The sequence below is a fragment of the Nymphaea colorata genome, chromosome 8, assembly GCF_008831285.2.
Source record: "Nymphaea colorata isolate Beijing-Zhang1983 chromosome 8, ASM883128v2, whole genome shotgun sequence".
Taxonomy (NCBI): Eukaryota; Viridiplantae; Streptophyta; class Magnoliopsida; order Nymphaeales; family Nymphaeaceae; genus Nymphaea; species Nymphaea colorata.
Genome location: NC_045145.1, coordinates 9,534,611 through 9,550,852, shown reverse-complemented (window position 1 = coordinate 9,550,852; position 16,242 = coordinate 9,534,611). Strand labels below are relative to the sequence as shown.

Genomic DNA, 16,242 nt, shown 5'->3' with positions numbered 1-16,242 from the left:
GCAAGTTTTTCAAGTTTTGTTTGAAAACAAGATATCAAAATAGATAGATGATGACCATAGTTTTTGTTCATCATAGGGTGAAAGAGAGAGATTTTGCAATATTGTAAGTATCAAAATCATATGTTGGACTAATGAAGACTTGATATTTAAAACATAATTTGTAGGGGTGTTTCCCTTGAATCTTAAGTAAGTTTCAAAATTTTGTTTTAATTCAATTATCACCTTATTAGGACTTGATCTTGACTAACTTAAGCTTCTTAGAAATGTGTTTGAGAGTATTTGTGAGTGTCATAAGTGATTGTGTGTATGCATGATTACATAAATTCTATATGCATAACAAAAAAAAGATCATTCTTATCATAACATACATATAATGGAGAAAGGAAAAGGAAAAAGTTGATAAAAATTGATAGTGGTAAGATTTCATCTAGCGAGTCACTCAAGTGTTTGTTGAAAATATAGGTGGGCCAATGGAAGACTAGAAGAATGATTAAGAAAAATATGAAAAATGGATTTGCAATTTGAAAAATCGAAAATGACATGCTCAATGCAAATTAACATGTACATCAAGCGTGTTTGGGTGTTTCCTGGGTTGGACATATCCCAACCTCAAAATAACAAAAATAAAAAAATAACCCACCCCAAATCTTCACATCGTAATACACATCCACACACAATCAAGTCATCAAAATAGAGAATTAGATAGAGAAATGAAAAGATAGTTATACGATGAGAGAGCAAGAATAAGTAAATAAAAATTAAAAGAGAAAAGAGAAAAATGAAAATACATAAAGAGAAATAAAGATGAAAGAAGGAGAGAAAGAGAGTTATATATTTGAAAGAGAAAAATCAAATGAGAGAGAAATGAAAAGAAGAATAAAAGAAAGAGAAATAAAGATGACAAATTAAAATGAGAGAAATACAAGTTAAAAAGAGATAAAAGAGTTAAAAGAAATAAAGAAACTAGTTAAAATGCTAAAAAGATAAGTCAAAAAGTGAGAAAAAAAAAATATTGAGGAAAACACTTGCCTTGGTTATTCTCCTAGAGCTTCAAAGAGGATCCTTAGCTCCAGAGAGACTCTAGACCTTTATCGACTTGTTATGAAGAAAAGAGACAAGAAAATGGTAGAAAGAAAAGTTATAAATACTTTTTAAAAAAAGATTTGGTGTAGAGGCTGCTCCTTAGCTCTTTCAGGCAAAGAGAACTCCGTGATGGTGGCTTGACTGAGTTGGAGATGCTCCTCAAGAGTCCATCATAAGCTCCTCTAAGGTCTCCAATTGTTGGAAATGAAGGTTTGAAGTTGAAGATTAGAAGAGCCAAACAAGAAACATTGAACAAGAAGAAGAAGAAATCAAGAAGTGGAGAGAGGGAGCTCAAAGACTTGAAAAGATGATGGGTTTTTCATACTAAATGAGAGAAATGAGGAAGTATTTATAGAGGACTGAGACTCAAGGGCATTGTGGTCCTTTTTAAAATAAAATTAGTTATTAATTAGTCATTATTGTCTTTAAAACATTAAAATGGTAAAATCTATCCAAAAATAAATTCATTGGAGGGTTGACTATACCAGAGGGCTGCCCGCCCAAGGTTCACCCAGCCTAGGCCTAGCCCACTGGCAGGCCTATACATGCCGAGTTGGCCTACCACCGGCCCATTCTGGCCTGTGCTGGCTAGACGCAGGGTGGGCCTATCTAGCTGCAGGCCTAGCCTGGCCGGCCACCTTTCCCTCTATCCAAAGAGCACATAACTTCGACTTGATTGTTGGTATATATTGGTTATAACCTATACCATTGATAAAGATTGTTGGTGTAGATTGTTCTATCATTTCATATACAAAATTGAGGTTAGTTCAAAGTAAGAAAAAGTATTAGGAAAAAAATCAGTAGGTGACAATAAAGAAATGGTTAAATTACAGTTTTCTATATAAGATAATTACTTGATCTACATGCCAAGCATTTTATGAGAAAAGAGATGAAAGTGAAACTTCATTAGGTTTGTCTCTCTTATCATAAAATACTCAAGATAAATATATCCATACCTTAATCTAATTACCTTATTATATATAAAGGGTAAATCAATATTTAACAAGTGTACATTCTCAAGATCGGTTTCATATTACTGATGTGTACTCTATCGATCATTAAATTAAATGGGTGTACATGGGCTCATACAAGGTTTAAATATTAAGCATATTTTATTTCACTAAATATCTTAATGTTTTTGTTAATTATCTTTTAAACAAAAAGGAGAACTAAACCAAAATATTCAACTGCATATAGGTTAAAAGAGTGGAAATCGATATTGACATCATTGCTAGTTAACTGTTGCATTATGAATTATATTGAAATCCTTAATCCAATTTACATAGGTTTATCTAGTAAACTGGCTATATAAATACTACTAAAATTTTGGATAATTTTTTAAATAAATTTATTACTGATACATATTGCAAGGTGGAGCCTACATGTTTTAATGACATAGGAGCAGATATATGATATTTTTTTGGGTGGGGGGATGGGGGCAAATGGTCTAGGGACGGATTGTCCTAGGGGCCAGTGGATTTTTCAAAATCCTAATTATAAAAGCTAAAATGAGTTTAATTTTTAAAAAACTCGGGGTGCTGGCCATGGCCCTCAGCCATGGGCTCTCAGCAAATTACAATTCAACTTTAAAAATGCTAAAAAAAAAAGGTAACGATAAATTTTAGAGAAAAAGAGTGGCGGTTTATTATTTAATTTCCCCAAAAATTAGGCACCTTTATAAAACTTAGTAGCTGGCTCTTTGAAAACTTCTTTTAAAAATTGAGCATGTAGCAGTAAATTTTTAAAAGTTGAGAAGTGATTTATTATTTGTTTAATCATTAGCTACCTTTTTTTTTTTTGCAAAGTTTTGATAATAATCAAAAGCTAAAATGGTGACATTTGTTGAGAGGTATCCTTCCTTATGGATGAACGGCGATAAATTGTCTGATTTTCAGTCCATTTCTATACAACAACAACATGCCAACTAGTGGATGGGAAGAAAATATCTCAACTTAAATGGTAATTGTTCACTAAGTCAGCAAAAGCAAGATGTTTATGGGACCAGCTGCCTAGGTCTTCCCCTGAAACATATAATCTGTTCCATGTTTCTCCCTCAGGTTGCATTTGATAACTTCAGGTCTTAGATCCAAGGCTGCATAAAAAGTTATGTTTTGGGAGATTATATGTTTAAACAAACTAAGGATCTTAGTAGCGTGGAATTGAAATCCATGCCACATGGTAAAACCATAGATTAAAGATCAGATGGGGGGACGATCCGATCTCAAATCTATGGATCTGGGATCTCAGATCCACGGTGAAACAAATGCAACCTCAGTTTCCCATCCCTTTAGTGGTTCAAAGTCTTTCTCATTTGAGAAATTTTTTCTTTTTCTGCTTTCCTTGTGGGAAAAAAAAACTGCTGCTGCATTTGGTTCTCATTCGGTTGATAGACTATAATATATAATGTAAAAGACACATTTAGAGTGATAGTTATGTTCCATTTTTTTTAGAGAACAGTACTAGAGACACATTGGTAAAATAAAAAAATGTTGCCAACATAGATTTGTTGGGCATCTTTGTTAGTTTAACTCCCATATTACTGTACAGAAAAAATAGGAGAACACATTTGAAATGTTTCAAAAACCACCAAACACATGATTTGTTAAGTAGGCAATTACAGGGAAAAACATACCAGAACATTGAGACTTTTATGGAACCATATGAATCTATTAGTTTATGTCAACAAGTTCATGTTTAGTTAGTCTATTACCACATCAATCATGAAAAAGGAAGCAAACAAATCAGATTCAGGATGGTACGTGGTTCTGCTATCTTGGCCATTCCAGCCATTTGTGTAATCGTTTGTATCTCATCCTTTGGTACTGGAATTTGGACAAGTCAAGGTTGTTTTCGCCTCTTTCAGATAGTGGATTTTGATCTAGATGGTCCAATACTTTGGATACCAATTTATGTTTCTGGTTGTTGGATGGGTCTTCGACCGAAAGAGCCCGTTACCCTTGGTAAACTGAAGAAACGTTTCGATAGCATGCATGAAAAATAATTTTAAGCTCCATTTGAGGGAAAACTTAAACAGCACCCTATACGTTAGCCAACAATTGCAAAGTTATCAACCTGATAAAAAATGTAATATTTTTTATTTTTATATTTCCCATTAATATTGCAAATACGTTTAACATTTTCCCCCCATTGTGCGGATAATCCGTCCCCCTCTTTCCCTACCAGGAAAAATGGAAGGTTACATTTCAAGTGAATTTGGTTGAAGTGTCATAAAAATAACATTATAGTAATAACATTGGGTCCGATGATATGGCAAAACAGCACCCCCTTCCCTCCCTCCCCCCTCTCCCCACCCATCTCCTGCTTCAGGACATGGATGGACCTATGAAATACCGGTCAATTGCAGTCTGATAACCTAGGGTCCATGAGAAGCAAACAGCCGATGATACTGACCGTCCAACCAGCTACGTTAAGCTATGGGGTAATATTAATAATAACAATGAAATTTAAAATAATAAGCAAGGTCTGCTTGTCAGGCTGATCTATAACTAGTTTAGATACTCACTAAACTAGATTTTAAATTCAACGATGCTGTTTTCGAGTCAAGAAATATTGTTCTGCAATGCAAAAACAAGTGTCGATGTGGGGTCGGTCAAAGTGGTGTCACTGCTAAAGCAGCGATGTTTCTCTACATCATCATTGTTGCCAACGGCGATGCATTTTTACATCATCCCTGCTTATAGCACTGACATTCTTGTACATCATCATAGATGCAATCAGTGATACTCCATACATCGTTGTAATTGCAATTAGTGATGCACTTGTACATCTTCACAGTTGCAATCGGTGATTCTCATATACATTGTCGCAGATCCTTGCAACGACGCATGAAGTTATGTCATTGCTGCAAACAGTGACAATCTTCTACATGTTGGAGCTACTTCCAATGACACATGATGTCATGTTGATAATGTTAATGTTTGGTAGTGTGTCAGCTACAGTTGTTCACTTGCACATTCATTGCTAGAAACAATTGCCAGCCATTCTGATGTGGAGAGAGAGGGAACTAATCAAGAAAAATTTGTACTATTAATTTACATGTTATCAGAAAAGGTTGACATATTGGATTTGTGTATATACAGCATTGTGGAGGACTATATATTCACCGAGTTGGCTGATCCCAGCCAGCATGAAGTTCATGTAGACCATCATCTTGCTGACAATGTTGTAGACATTGGATTCAACAAGGTGAAACGTTGCAGCAAAGCTGATCCAGACTCAATGAGTGAAGTGTAGGAAGAGTAGGAACATGAGAAAGCTGCATCTATCTAGAATAGCAATTTTTTCTACGTATGAATCATAATTTCTCTTATGAATGATTACCTCTCTTTTTTGACATTGAACCTTAAAAACCATTATGCTTCCACAGCAAATTACATACAACTGACCATAGGAGTTGTGAAAAAAGGTAGAACTCGTGTGCATTTTTTGGTTCGGCCACCTGAAATAAAACAAGAATTCTCATTAGACCTAAGGGGGTACTCAGCCAGTGAAATCTGAGAGTCATTGTGCAAAATATGCTTCCTTGGTAGGCCTTTACATGAGCAGCTGGATTAGATTCTCAATATTATCTTTGGCAGCTAGTGTAAAACGAGGTTTGCAACACTAACACAGTCTTGTGTCTTTAACTTCATCACAAGTGAATAAAACAAAAGTATGGGAAGGGAAAAAAATGATACTGATTTAACAATGCCTAAAACTGCACTTTTTCTCCCTTTTGTGTTGCAATATTTTTCCTATCTGAGGCAAGAATTCAAGAGTCACTGACGTTTGTGGCTAATAGCTGTTTGCCAAGCTTGCAGAACATGATCCACAATTTGGCTACACCAACTCCATGCTGCACCCGCAATTAGATAACGTTGTCTTCTATTTTTGGTTATATGTACCTATATTCTACATGGTGTGATCATTATTGTAAATCTGCTTACTGAGTCATTAGGACTCATCATTTAAGTATTTTTTTTTCAGCTAAGCATTAAGGTGGCTAAGCATCAGCCTATATCAAGCCTTAGATTGATAGTGTAATTAACAGAATGCAGATTCGTCTTCATTTGACTATGTATTTGCATGGCATGTAGGAAGAGAATGAGTGTCTTGTTTTGAGGAAAATAAAGTACCTTTATTTTTTTGTTTGAGAATGAGAACCTAGTCGTTACATCTTAAATTAGTAGCCCATATTGTAGTTGTAAATTAAAATTTTATCTTAGTTATCATTTATTTTGAATTCTTGAGGTAATTATAGTTTTATTCACACTCCCTAGAGCAAGGGGGACAATTTTGGTATCAGAATATGGTTTTAGAATCATAGGGTACTAGATGCATGCATGCATGTATGAAGTTTTATTATCTATTGTGGGAACTTTTTAACGGATGGCTTGATTTGTAGGATAATGCCACCTCGTCATAGAGGTCATGGCTGTAGCTGGGAAGTTGAAGCACCACAGACTAGTTTTTCTATTGAAATACCTCAAGAAGCTCAGCTAGAATCTTCTACAGAATCGAGAAAAGTAAACCAGGATGTCTAGGATCAGCCCATAAGTTGGGTGCAAAGCCTTTTTCTGGTATAGAAGATCCAGCAGTGGAATAACCATGGCTGCATAAAATGAAGAAAATTTTCAAGTATTTGCATAGCACCGACAATGATAAACTTGATTGTATAATATCCCTATTACAGGACGCAGCTGAGGCCTAGTGGGAAACCAACCATCTATGGGCAATACCCAAATCATAAGACAATGCATAGGCCGATTGCTTAAGAGAATTTGAAGAAAAACATTATCCAACTACCTACTTAGAGAACATGATGCATTGTTTCTGCCAACTTAAGCAGGGAATTATGTCAAGTGATGAGTACGAGCATAAGTTTACCATAAGATCAAATTTTTTGATTGATGTAACTTTGGGTGAGGCAAAAAGGTGTAAATGGTTTGAATATATATTAGGTTTAGAAATTAAGAGATAAGTGGGGTCAACAAGGAACAGGGTATTCTCACAGTTGGTAGAGGCAACTCAACAAGCATAATCAATTATACATAAGAAACGGGAAGCTCAAGACCAACTTAGAAGAATGTGTGATATTGGGCCGTTGCCAAGCAATAGGACTGGCAAGCCATGCAAACCTATGTGGCCATTTTGGCACCAAAAGAAACCTATATGAAGGGGCAGTTGTTCTACAGTAGCTAGTCAGAGAAGAGTCGATAACATCATAAGTAGGGAAAGTGATGATGTTACATTAGGTACAAGATAATCGTCAGGATCCATAAAACCTTGTAGGATGTGTGGACAAAGACATCTAGAAAAATGTCAATGAGGATTCCAAGACTACTATGAATATGGACAGATGGAGCATATTAGAACATACTGTCCTTTGTTCCAAAAAAGTGGTAGACTAAGGGCTCAGCCTTCAGGTATTGAGAGTGTATCCACATTAGATTATAGCAGGCTGACAAATTCAGCACCAAGTAGTCGAGGTCAAACAAGTGCGGCTCAAGTAGGACTCGAGCTTGAGGAAGAGTCTTTGGAACATCAGTTCAAGAAGTTGTGCCATCTACTAATGTAATTGCATGTAAATGTGTTCTCTTTCGTTGGGAAGTATATGTTTTTAATGATCATGGATTGCATTATTCTTTTATATCACTCATAGTTGTTACATGTTTAAATCAAAAGAGCAGTTTTTTGTATCCATATGTAGCAGTCACCACAGCCTTGAAGGATATTGTAAAGGTCAAGGAAATATATTGTGCTTGTGTTATTTCGTGGGACTTATTTCAGATAATTGTTGACCCAGTACTTATGCAAATCCAAGAATTTGAGGTGATTTTAAGTATATATTATTTTAGCAGTATTAATATGGAACATTATATGATGATGTGTGTGTTCCAAGAGGGAGATGGCTAGAAATCCAAGTACAGGCCTACATATATCCATGGTCGTCTATTACATGTTATTTATTTTGTTTGGCCTATTTAAAGTGACTTGATTTGGTTGGGTTTGTCATTATCTCAAATGATGTGGATCTAATATGTGCAAAAACGAGGAAAGTTCATATCCAATTTATAGAAGGAAAAACTATCATTTATACTTTCACAAGGCTATCAATATACTAGTTGTCTCTAAAGTTGTATTATCTATATTGTACAATACGGGTCCATCAAGTACAATATGACTCGTCCTCAGAGGATATGGACTCAATACATGATACACCAGTGTGTTGTGCCTATATCGGGTGTATCGTACGATACAAGGAGTTGTATCATATGATACACCCGATGCACCTTGTAGGTTATGATACATAGTTAAAATTTAAAAAAGAGGCATGAGGCCCATTTTTGCATATTCTTTTAAACTGAGGCCCTCTCTTTGTCTCTCTAAACTTCTCTAAAGGCTGTCAGAGGGAGAGATTTTTTTTGGTTTCCCCAAAAAATAGTTGATTTGAGGAAGAAAACATTGATTTGATGAACTCATGATGTAGTTTACTATACTCTACGACACTCTAAAGTCTAAACTAGTGCCTGATAGATGCCCTTTAAACTTTTGATAGATAATGGATGTTTTAATATGTTATTTTGAATTTCATAGTTGTACTTTCATTTTCTGAATTTGCTTCTGATATATATGCCTATGGTTATGAAGGATGAATAATTAATGTTCTTTATGTATGATATGGTTTTTTTTAATACATGAAGAAATTGTTTTAAGTTCCTTGCAGTTTATCTAGTTTCAAACATACATTTTCTGTTGCTCTTCCTCTGCTTCTTTTTCCATTTGCTCTGCTTTTAGTGTCCTGTAAAAGTAATAAGGTATTGTCTTTATTTCTGACTTGGTTTAACTGTTGACATTACAATTCCATTCTAAATTGTTTTGGCTATGCATTTCGAAGTTCAGACAAAAAATACTTGAATGGTGATTGGGAGAACTAAATCCTAATAAGTTTTCTCCTAATCTGTGTCCCTCTACGTTCAGTAGAACTTCAAGCGCAGCTCATGCCACTACTAATGTGAAAAATCTTGCGAATCTCGGCCATATTACCAGCTGGTCACATCTTGGCCAAATTGTCATCTCCGGAAGCAAAAAGAATGGTTCTCAAGTTGACCGCAGGGCACATGGTTATTGGTTAACTGAAACTGTGAGGTCTATGGTATACTTTGCAATGTCAGTGCTATCATGCTTCCAATATCGGGAGAAGGGTCCGGAATAACAATTTTAGATGTCCGATACTTTGCTAGGGTGGTTTAGTGCAAATCTTAGCCAAAAGTTTATATTGCCTTTGGTATTGCTTGGTGATGATCATGATGGGCAGAGTCGATAGTTAATTTTCTTTTAATGGTATGCGAACATAGAAGGCATGGAAGCAGGAAGATGTATGTCGTCATTTGTAAAGCAAAGAACAACTCTTGAGTTTGGAAGTGCAGCATTATAGTCTGTTTTCAGAAGGGCTGCTGCTTCATATTTTTTCTAATTTGAGATTAGAAGCATGTAGCAGGCATTGGCTAGTTAGACTGATTAGGAGATCTCCCTCCATTGATATAATTATCTGGTTGAACCAATAATTACATTAGTGATATATATCGCTTATAAACTCTAAAGATTACACAATTTTATGGTCAGATTGGAACAGAAAAAGTTTTATCAAGGAAAATTAAACCGTTCAAAGATTATTTACTTTGAAAATTTCATGTTTTTATTGCAGTAAAAGAACTTTATTTTGATTTTCCCGGGTCTATACACAATACTTCCATTATGTTTGACTATATAATGTTCATGTGCTTGTGTGCGTCTGTGCACACAAACTGAACATGATTTCTAAAACTCACGACCTCCTTACTATTTCAAGAATTGATGCTTGTGTTTCTCCTAACGCTCGAGTTTGTTAACGAAGCTATAGGGCTGTGTGCTCTATGTTCAAACGAAAAAAGGTTGGATCTCAAATCATGCCTATTTGCTGTTTAGCAAAGAAGCTAGTTTATAAATTTTCAATTTCAGATACCCACAAATTTCAGTTCAGAAAAATATTGGTTATCCGGCTTAACAGATAATTTTTCAGAAACTTTGAAACGAAAGTCACTGTAGAAGTCCTCAATGTAGACCAAAAAAGAAATTCTCTTCCGGTGACAAAAATACCAAATTTTGACGCTCGATTCAAGAGTCACGGTCCGAAGGATGTAATCTATTCAAATTAGTGCTGAACCCAGTTACTTGCATGACCCACTACAGGCAGGATTTGCAACCATCAAGATGGAGCTTTTTGAATATATATATATATATATATTTATGTATGTATATATATGTATATATATATATATATATATATATATATATATATATATATACATACATAAATATATATCTATATATATATATATATATACATACATAAATATATATCTATCTATATATATATATATATATATATATATATATATATATACATAGTAGGACAGTGAAATTAACTTCCTGTATTTGTGAACGTTCAGCTTTCTTCTGTTTTCTTTGGAATACATATTCTTTGGCGGATTACTATTTTGAAACCAGAATATCAGATTCATCCTTTTCACATCATGTCCGACTATGCTTCAGACTCAAATTGGTCATTTCTAAATAATCCCAATAGAATGGAGCACTCATTATTGTATTGCAACGCAAAGCAGAATCACAACCCATCATTATGTCACACACATACTCATGGAAGGTTAAGGCCGTAGAATCCTTGAATTGAATCCAATCATTCCAATACCTTCCTCTTTCCTAAGCCCTGGAAACCACCCTCAGTCAAATGTCATAAATACAGACCATGAGGTGCCATCTTGACTGAGGCTTTCTTTGTATCTTCAGTACGAAAGCTCTCTCTGATAACAGTGCAAGTTCTCTGAATTGCTTTAGCTTCATTTTAAAGGACGCACACACTTTAGTGACGAAACAATGACATCCTTGAGCTTGGAAGTTTACAAAATTCTGCATGTTCCTTCTTCTTCATAACAATTGCAGATCAGATTGGCAAGTGTAAACAACTCGCCAAGTTTTAAAAGAGCCCTAGCATTTAGACCCTGTTGAAGCATCTCATCTTGGTCAATGTTTTCAGACCATGCCCACGTGCAATCCCAAGCACTCAAGTTCCATGTGTCTTGTGAGTGTGCCCAAAATGCACTGTATATGCTTGTGTTGAGGGTGGTTGACATCTCCTACCATGAACTCATGGGTTTTACAGTTCACCTCTATGAAACTTGATCCAGGAGATTTTCTAATCCCTTTATCCCTCATCAAGGCCCTCATCCTTTTCACATCTTCCCATCTATTGTTCGTTGCATATATGTTGGAGATAAGCACATATACTCCACTATCAGATGCCTCAAGCTCAGTAATATGAGCTCGGATCGTTTGGCATAGTTTCATATCTCCATAAGCCTTGCAAGCACTAAGCATCGCACCCCAGATGCGCACATCAGCTTGCATAGGCATACTTTGAATGAGAACTCGGGCTTCCTCTAAGCGTCCAGCACGGCCTAACAGATCAACCATGCAACCATAATGCTCAATCTTCGGTATAACATTATAAACGTTCCTAATAGAGTGGAAATGCCAAATTCCTTCCTCAACAAAGCCAGAGTGAGAGCAGGCACCAAGGACAGCCAAAAAGGTTACCTCATTAGGTCTGATACCTGACTCGACCATCTGAGAAAAATATGCAAGGGCCTTTCTCCCATGTCCATGCATAGCTAGGCCTCCAAGCATTACATTCCATGAGCGGACATTCCTATGGTGCATTTTATGAAAGACTTGAAGTGCCCTTTCAATGCAACCACATTTTGCATACATGTCCACTACTGCTGTTCCTACGTGTACATCCCATTCTATATGCTTCCGATCCATGTATTGGTGAATCCATCGGCCAGCAGCTAATGCTCCTAAGCTTGCACATGCTGAAAGTGCACTAGTTAAAGCCATTCTATCAGGCTCAATGCCTGACATTTGCATGTCATGGAAAATCTGCAAAGCACCCTTCGGTCTGTCGTTTTGTGACAAGCCACTAATGAGGGTGGTCCAGGAGACTATATCCCTTCCAGTCATCTCCTTGAATACCAAATTTGCATCATCCAGCCACCCACATTTCACATACATGTCCATTAGCGCATTGCCCAATATCTGATCTACTTGAAACCCATACTTGCAGATGCTGCCATGTATTCCTCTGCCCTTGCCCGACGCGCCTAACTGCGCACAGGCGGAAAGCATGCTTACCATCGTGGCCGCATTAGCTTTCACATCCATATCTAGGAATAGCTGCAGGGCTTCCTTTGGATGCCCTACTTTAGCATACCCACCAATAAGGCTTGTCCATGAGACCACGTCCTTCTCAACCATTTCATCAAACATCTGCCGAGCATCACAGCACTTCCCACAGACAGCATACACATGAACGAGTGCGTTCTGCACATAGAGGTCCTCTGCTAAACCCCATTTCACAATGTTTCCGTGAAACTGTATTGCTTCCATAATCCCTGACACCTTCGAGCATGATTTCAAGATCGCCGGGAACGTGTAGATGTCCGGCCACAAACCCCTGCCAACCATCAATTTGTAGTACGAGATAGCTGACACCGGCTTGTTGGTGTCGCCGGCAAACGCTGTGATGATTGTATTGAATATGAACGTGTCCGGTTCATGAACCAGAGAGAGGATGTTTTGGTCATGGTTGATGTCAGAGAAGAAGGAGAGCATCGCGCTGATGATCTTGGGGAACGCATAGCTGTCCTGGATGATGCCACTGGTGATCAGCAGAGGAAGTGCTTGCTTGCACAATTTGCTTGTAGTGCATCTTTCTAGCAGGATCTGAACGAGGGAGCTTGTGCAAGGCCTCCTTCCCCTTGGCCTTGGGATCATTGTCTAGAAACACAACTTCAGAAGTTAAAAGACCGTTGGAAAATGTGATTGGCGTTTCGAAGCATAAATCCATTTGAACAAGACTCGGAATTGGCATCGCATAATACAAGTATGTTTGGAGATGACCAAATATGTGGGGCGCAGGTCAGTGCCTTTAATTTAATTGAATCCAAAGGTGCCAAGTGTCTTTTAAATGACTTCCTTTCCCTTGAAATAACCAAGGACATGCTTGATTACCATATTTCCTATAAATAATAATGCAACATACATTTGGATAAAAATTTATTCACTCTACAGACAACGAAAAGTACTTACTCACTTGTTATATGTTCTAAGCAAAGCATTTAAAAGGTGAAAAGTTGTGGAGCAAGAGGCGAGGGGGAAAAGAAAATTTTCTGTCCAGAAGTAAGTAAACCAGCGATTATAGATTATATTTTTCATCATTCATAAATATCCCTTTGGTCTCTAATATCCCTATTCAGTAATAACGAATTTTGTTCTCTCTTTCTAAGCTAAAGCTTACTATCTTTGTTTTTGTGAAACAATCGGTAGACATCCTATTACATTGTTACATTGCCCGGGTCACCACAAAAAAATTAATCTTTTTTTTTTTAACTTTCTTTTATAGGGGCCAGTTAACCATTCACTATTGAATGACTGGTTGAGCACCGAAATCCTATCGCGAGTACGGCCTGTATATAAAGTATCTTCAGCCCTCTCCACAACCCCTAGGATTCCCCCGTGGTGAATCTAAGCAAGATCTAATTCACGAGTGAATCAGGAGACCCTACAGTGGGCATTGGTAGGGTATGGTAATTAGGAAAGAACATAAGTTAGTCGGAGCATGTGTTATTGGTCATAGACACGTCCTATAAAAGATATAATAAATTGTTGCAACTAACATGTGAGCACGTTTGTAATCCACTATGCCATGTCAAATTCGAGAAGCATGTATAAAAATATTGTCATAATTCTATGATATTTGCCATTACCTTTCCTAGGTTTGTCGTCCGAATTTCGTAAGGTGACTCAAGTCCTGACTTGTTGGAGGCACTATAGTTCCAACAAAATGACAAAGTTCAATCAAATTCCAACTGCAAGAACATGGCCGATCTCCTAAGGAAGTCAGATTTGAAATTAACCAGATTAAAAAGTAAACGTGGGTAAACGTGGCAATAATCAAACAACCAGATGTTGTCACTTGTTATGTCATGTGTTCGCTTGTGATGCTCCTATCGTGCAATTAAAGTGTCAAACTAAACATGATAACATAAAAGGTCATGCAATAGTTGGCCAATACCACTTGGTTGATTCATTTGAATATGATCCAAACGAACTTGACATGCATGTCAAATGATAGTGGCCATGTATGAAAGCATTCTTTATTCCTCTTCAGGTTTGAGGCTCGACGTGCCAATTTCATAAGTAACTCAAATCATTACTTGTTATAGGAACTGCAAACTCAACCATTGATCAGGTTCAATTGAATTTCAACTATAGAAAAAAAGCCAATATAACTCTTAATGAAGACAGGTTTGAAATTAAGAAGACTAACAAATGAACATGGGAATAATCCATATGAGAAGACATTGTCGCTTGTTATGCCATATGTTCTTTTGTGATACAACTAACGTACAATAAAGTTGTAAATTTAAATACTAGGCATAACATTGAAGCTCAAGTGACAATAGGCCAATATCACTAGGGATGTCAACGGATCGGATTCGGATAAGATACATCTTTAATCATATCCGCTTTTTCGGATATTCATATATTTGGATTTGGATTTGGATTCGGATTCAAATTCGAATAAAGCAAAGTCATATCCAAATCTGAATCCGAAATCCGATTTTACAATCCGAATCCGTATCCAAATCCGATCCGATATTCATGTATATCTGAATCCGAATCCGATCGGATGTCATTTATTAAATCTGAATCTGATCCGATTTCTTAATCGGATATTAAATTTGTATCCATATTCGATTTTTTCGTATCGGATCAGTCGGATATCCAATTCAAATCGGATATATTGACATCCCTAAATATCACACGTATGATTCATCTGAATATGATCCAGATGAACTTGACATACATGTCACATAATTGTGTGCCATGTATGAGAACATTTCCATTTCCTCCTCAGCTTTGAGGTGCAATGTCCCATTTTTGTAAAGTGACTCAAGTCATAGCTTATTGGAGGCACTATAAATTTTACTCAATGACAAGGTTTAATCAAATGGTAACTATGGGACTATAGCCAATTTAGCTAATAATGAAGGAAGGTTTCAAATTAGCCACACTAATTTTCATTCTTTCCTAATGGCAATCAAATGATGGGGAAACAATCTTCCAATGGCTTTGCATTAGAAAAGATAACCGAACTAATAAGTGAACATGGCAATAATTAGTACAAGTGGGTGTCCTTGATTGTTATGCCTTGTTGTCACTTCTAAGGATCCAAACAACCAAATGCATATGTTAAACTAAATGTTGGTGATGTCATAAGACATGACTTGACAAAGTAAAGTTGAACTTTATGTATTTGCATTTTATCCAAACAAGTTTATCAATTAGCCCAACTTCATGATTCATTTGTTCTGAGACAGTGATACAAATGCATCACCGATATCTTATTTTCAGCTTGTTTTCTTTAGCTATTTAGAATACTCATTGCAAAGGATGTTCAATGAGTCAAGTCAACTTGGGGTTGACTCTACCTCACTCAACTCAAGCTTGACTAATTTATTTTCGAGAACATGTTAGTATGAATTCAGTTAAGTAAATTACTCGAGTTTGAGTTAGGCGATCTCAGCTCCAGTAAACTCGAGTAAGCTAATTCAGATATCATTACAACAAATCAATAGCTCCATTAGCCTTTCCCCCTTATATCAAGGTTTGAAGTTCAAACCCAGCCATTCTTGGGCTGCTAATAATTAATTTTTTAATGACCGCTTGGCTAAGCTTGAGCTTAACCAAGCCCAATTGAGTCAAGTTTCAGGTCGACATGTTGGAACTCAAGTCAAGGTCAGGCTGACCCAGCTGGGTTTGAACTCACATGTACATCCCTAGTCACTGCAAAACGGGTTTCATTTATGTGCTTTGGCTCTTCATCTTTATTTGCGATGTTTAGATGTGTCTCTTCAACTTTTGCTACCAGTAGTATCTTATATGAATCTTCTGCTACAATCCTCATCTGCCATCCTCTAGTTTGTCTACTATCATTATTGGGAAGCTAACAATTCTATAACTACATCCTACAAC

The 16,242-nt window shown here is 36.5% G+C and overlaps 1 protein-coding gene across 1 annotated transcript; it reads right to left on the bottom strand.

Moving 5' to 3' along the window:
- Positions 1 to 10,594: 10,594 nt before the first annotated feature.
- Positions 10,595 to 13,066, bottom strand: LOC116259174 (pentatricopeptide repeat-containing protein At4g38010-like). The gene has a single exon (XM_031636849.2). It carries the CDS (start codon positions 12,976 to 12,978, stop codon positions 11,176 to 11,178), a length of 1,803 nt encoding a protein of 600 aa, XP_031492709.1. The 5' UTR covers positions 12,979 to 13,066; the 3' UTR covers positions 10,595 to 11,175.
- Positions 13,067 to 16,242: the final 3,176 nt, after the last annotated feature.

Coding starts and splice junctions, on each gene's coding strand:
- LOC116259174 (XM_031636849.2), bottom strand. CDS start 12,978: ATGATCCCAAGGCCAAGGGGAAGGAGGCCTTGCACAAGCTCCCTCGTT.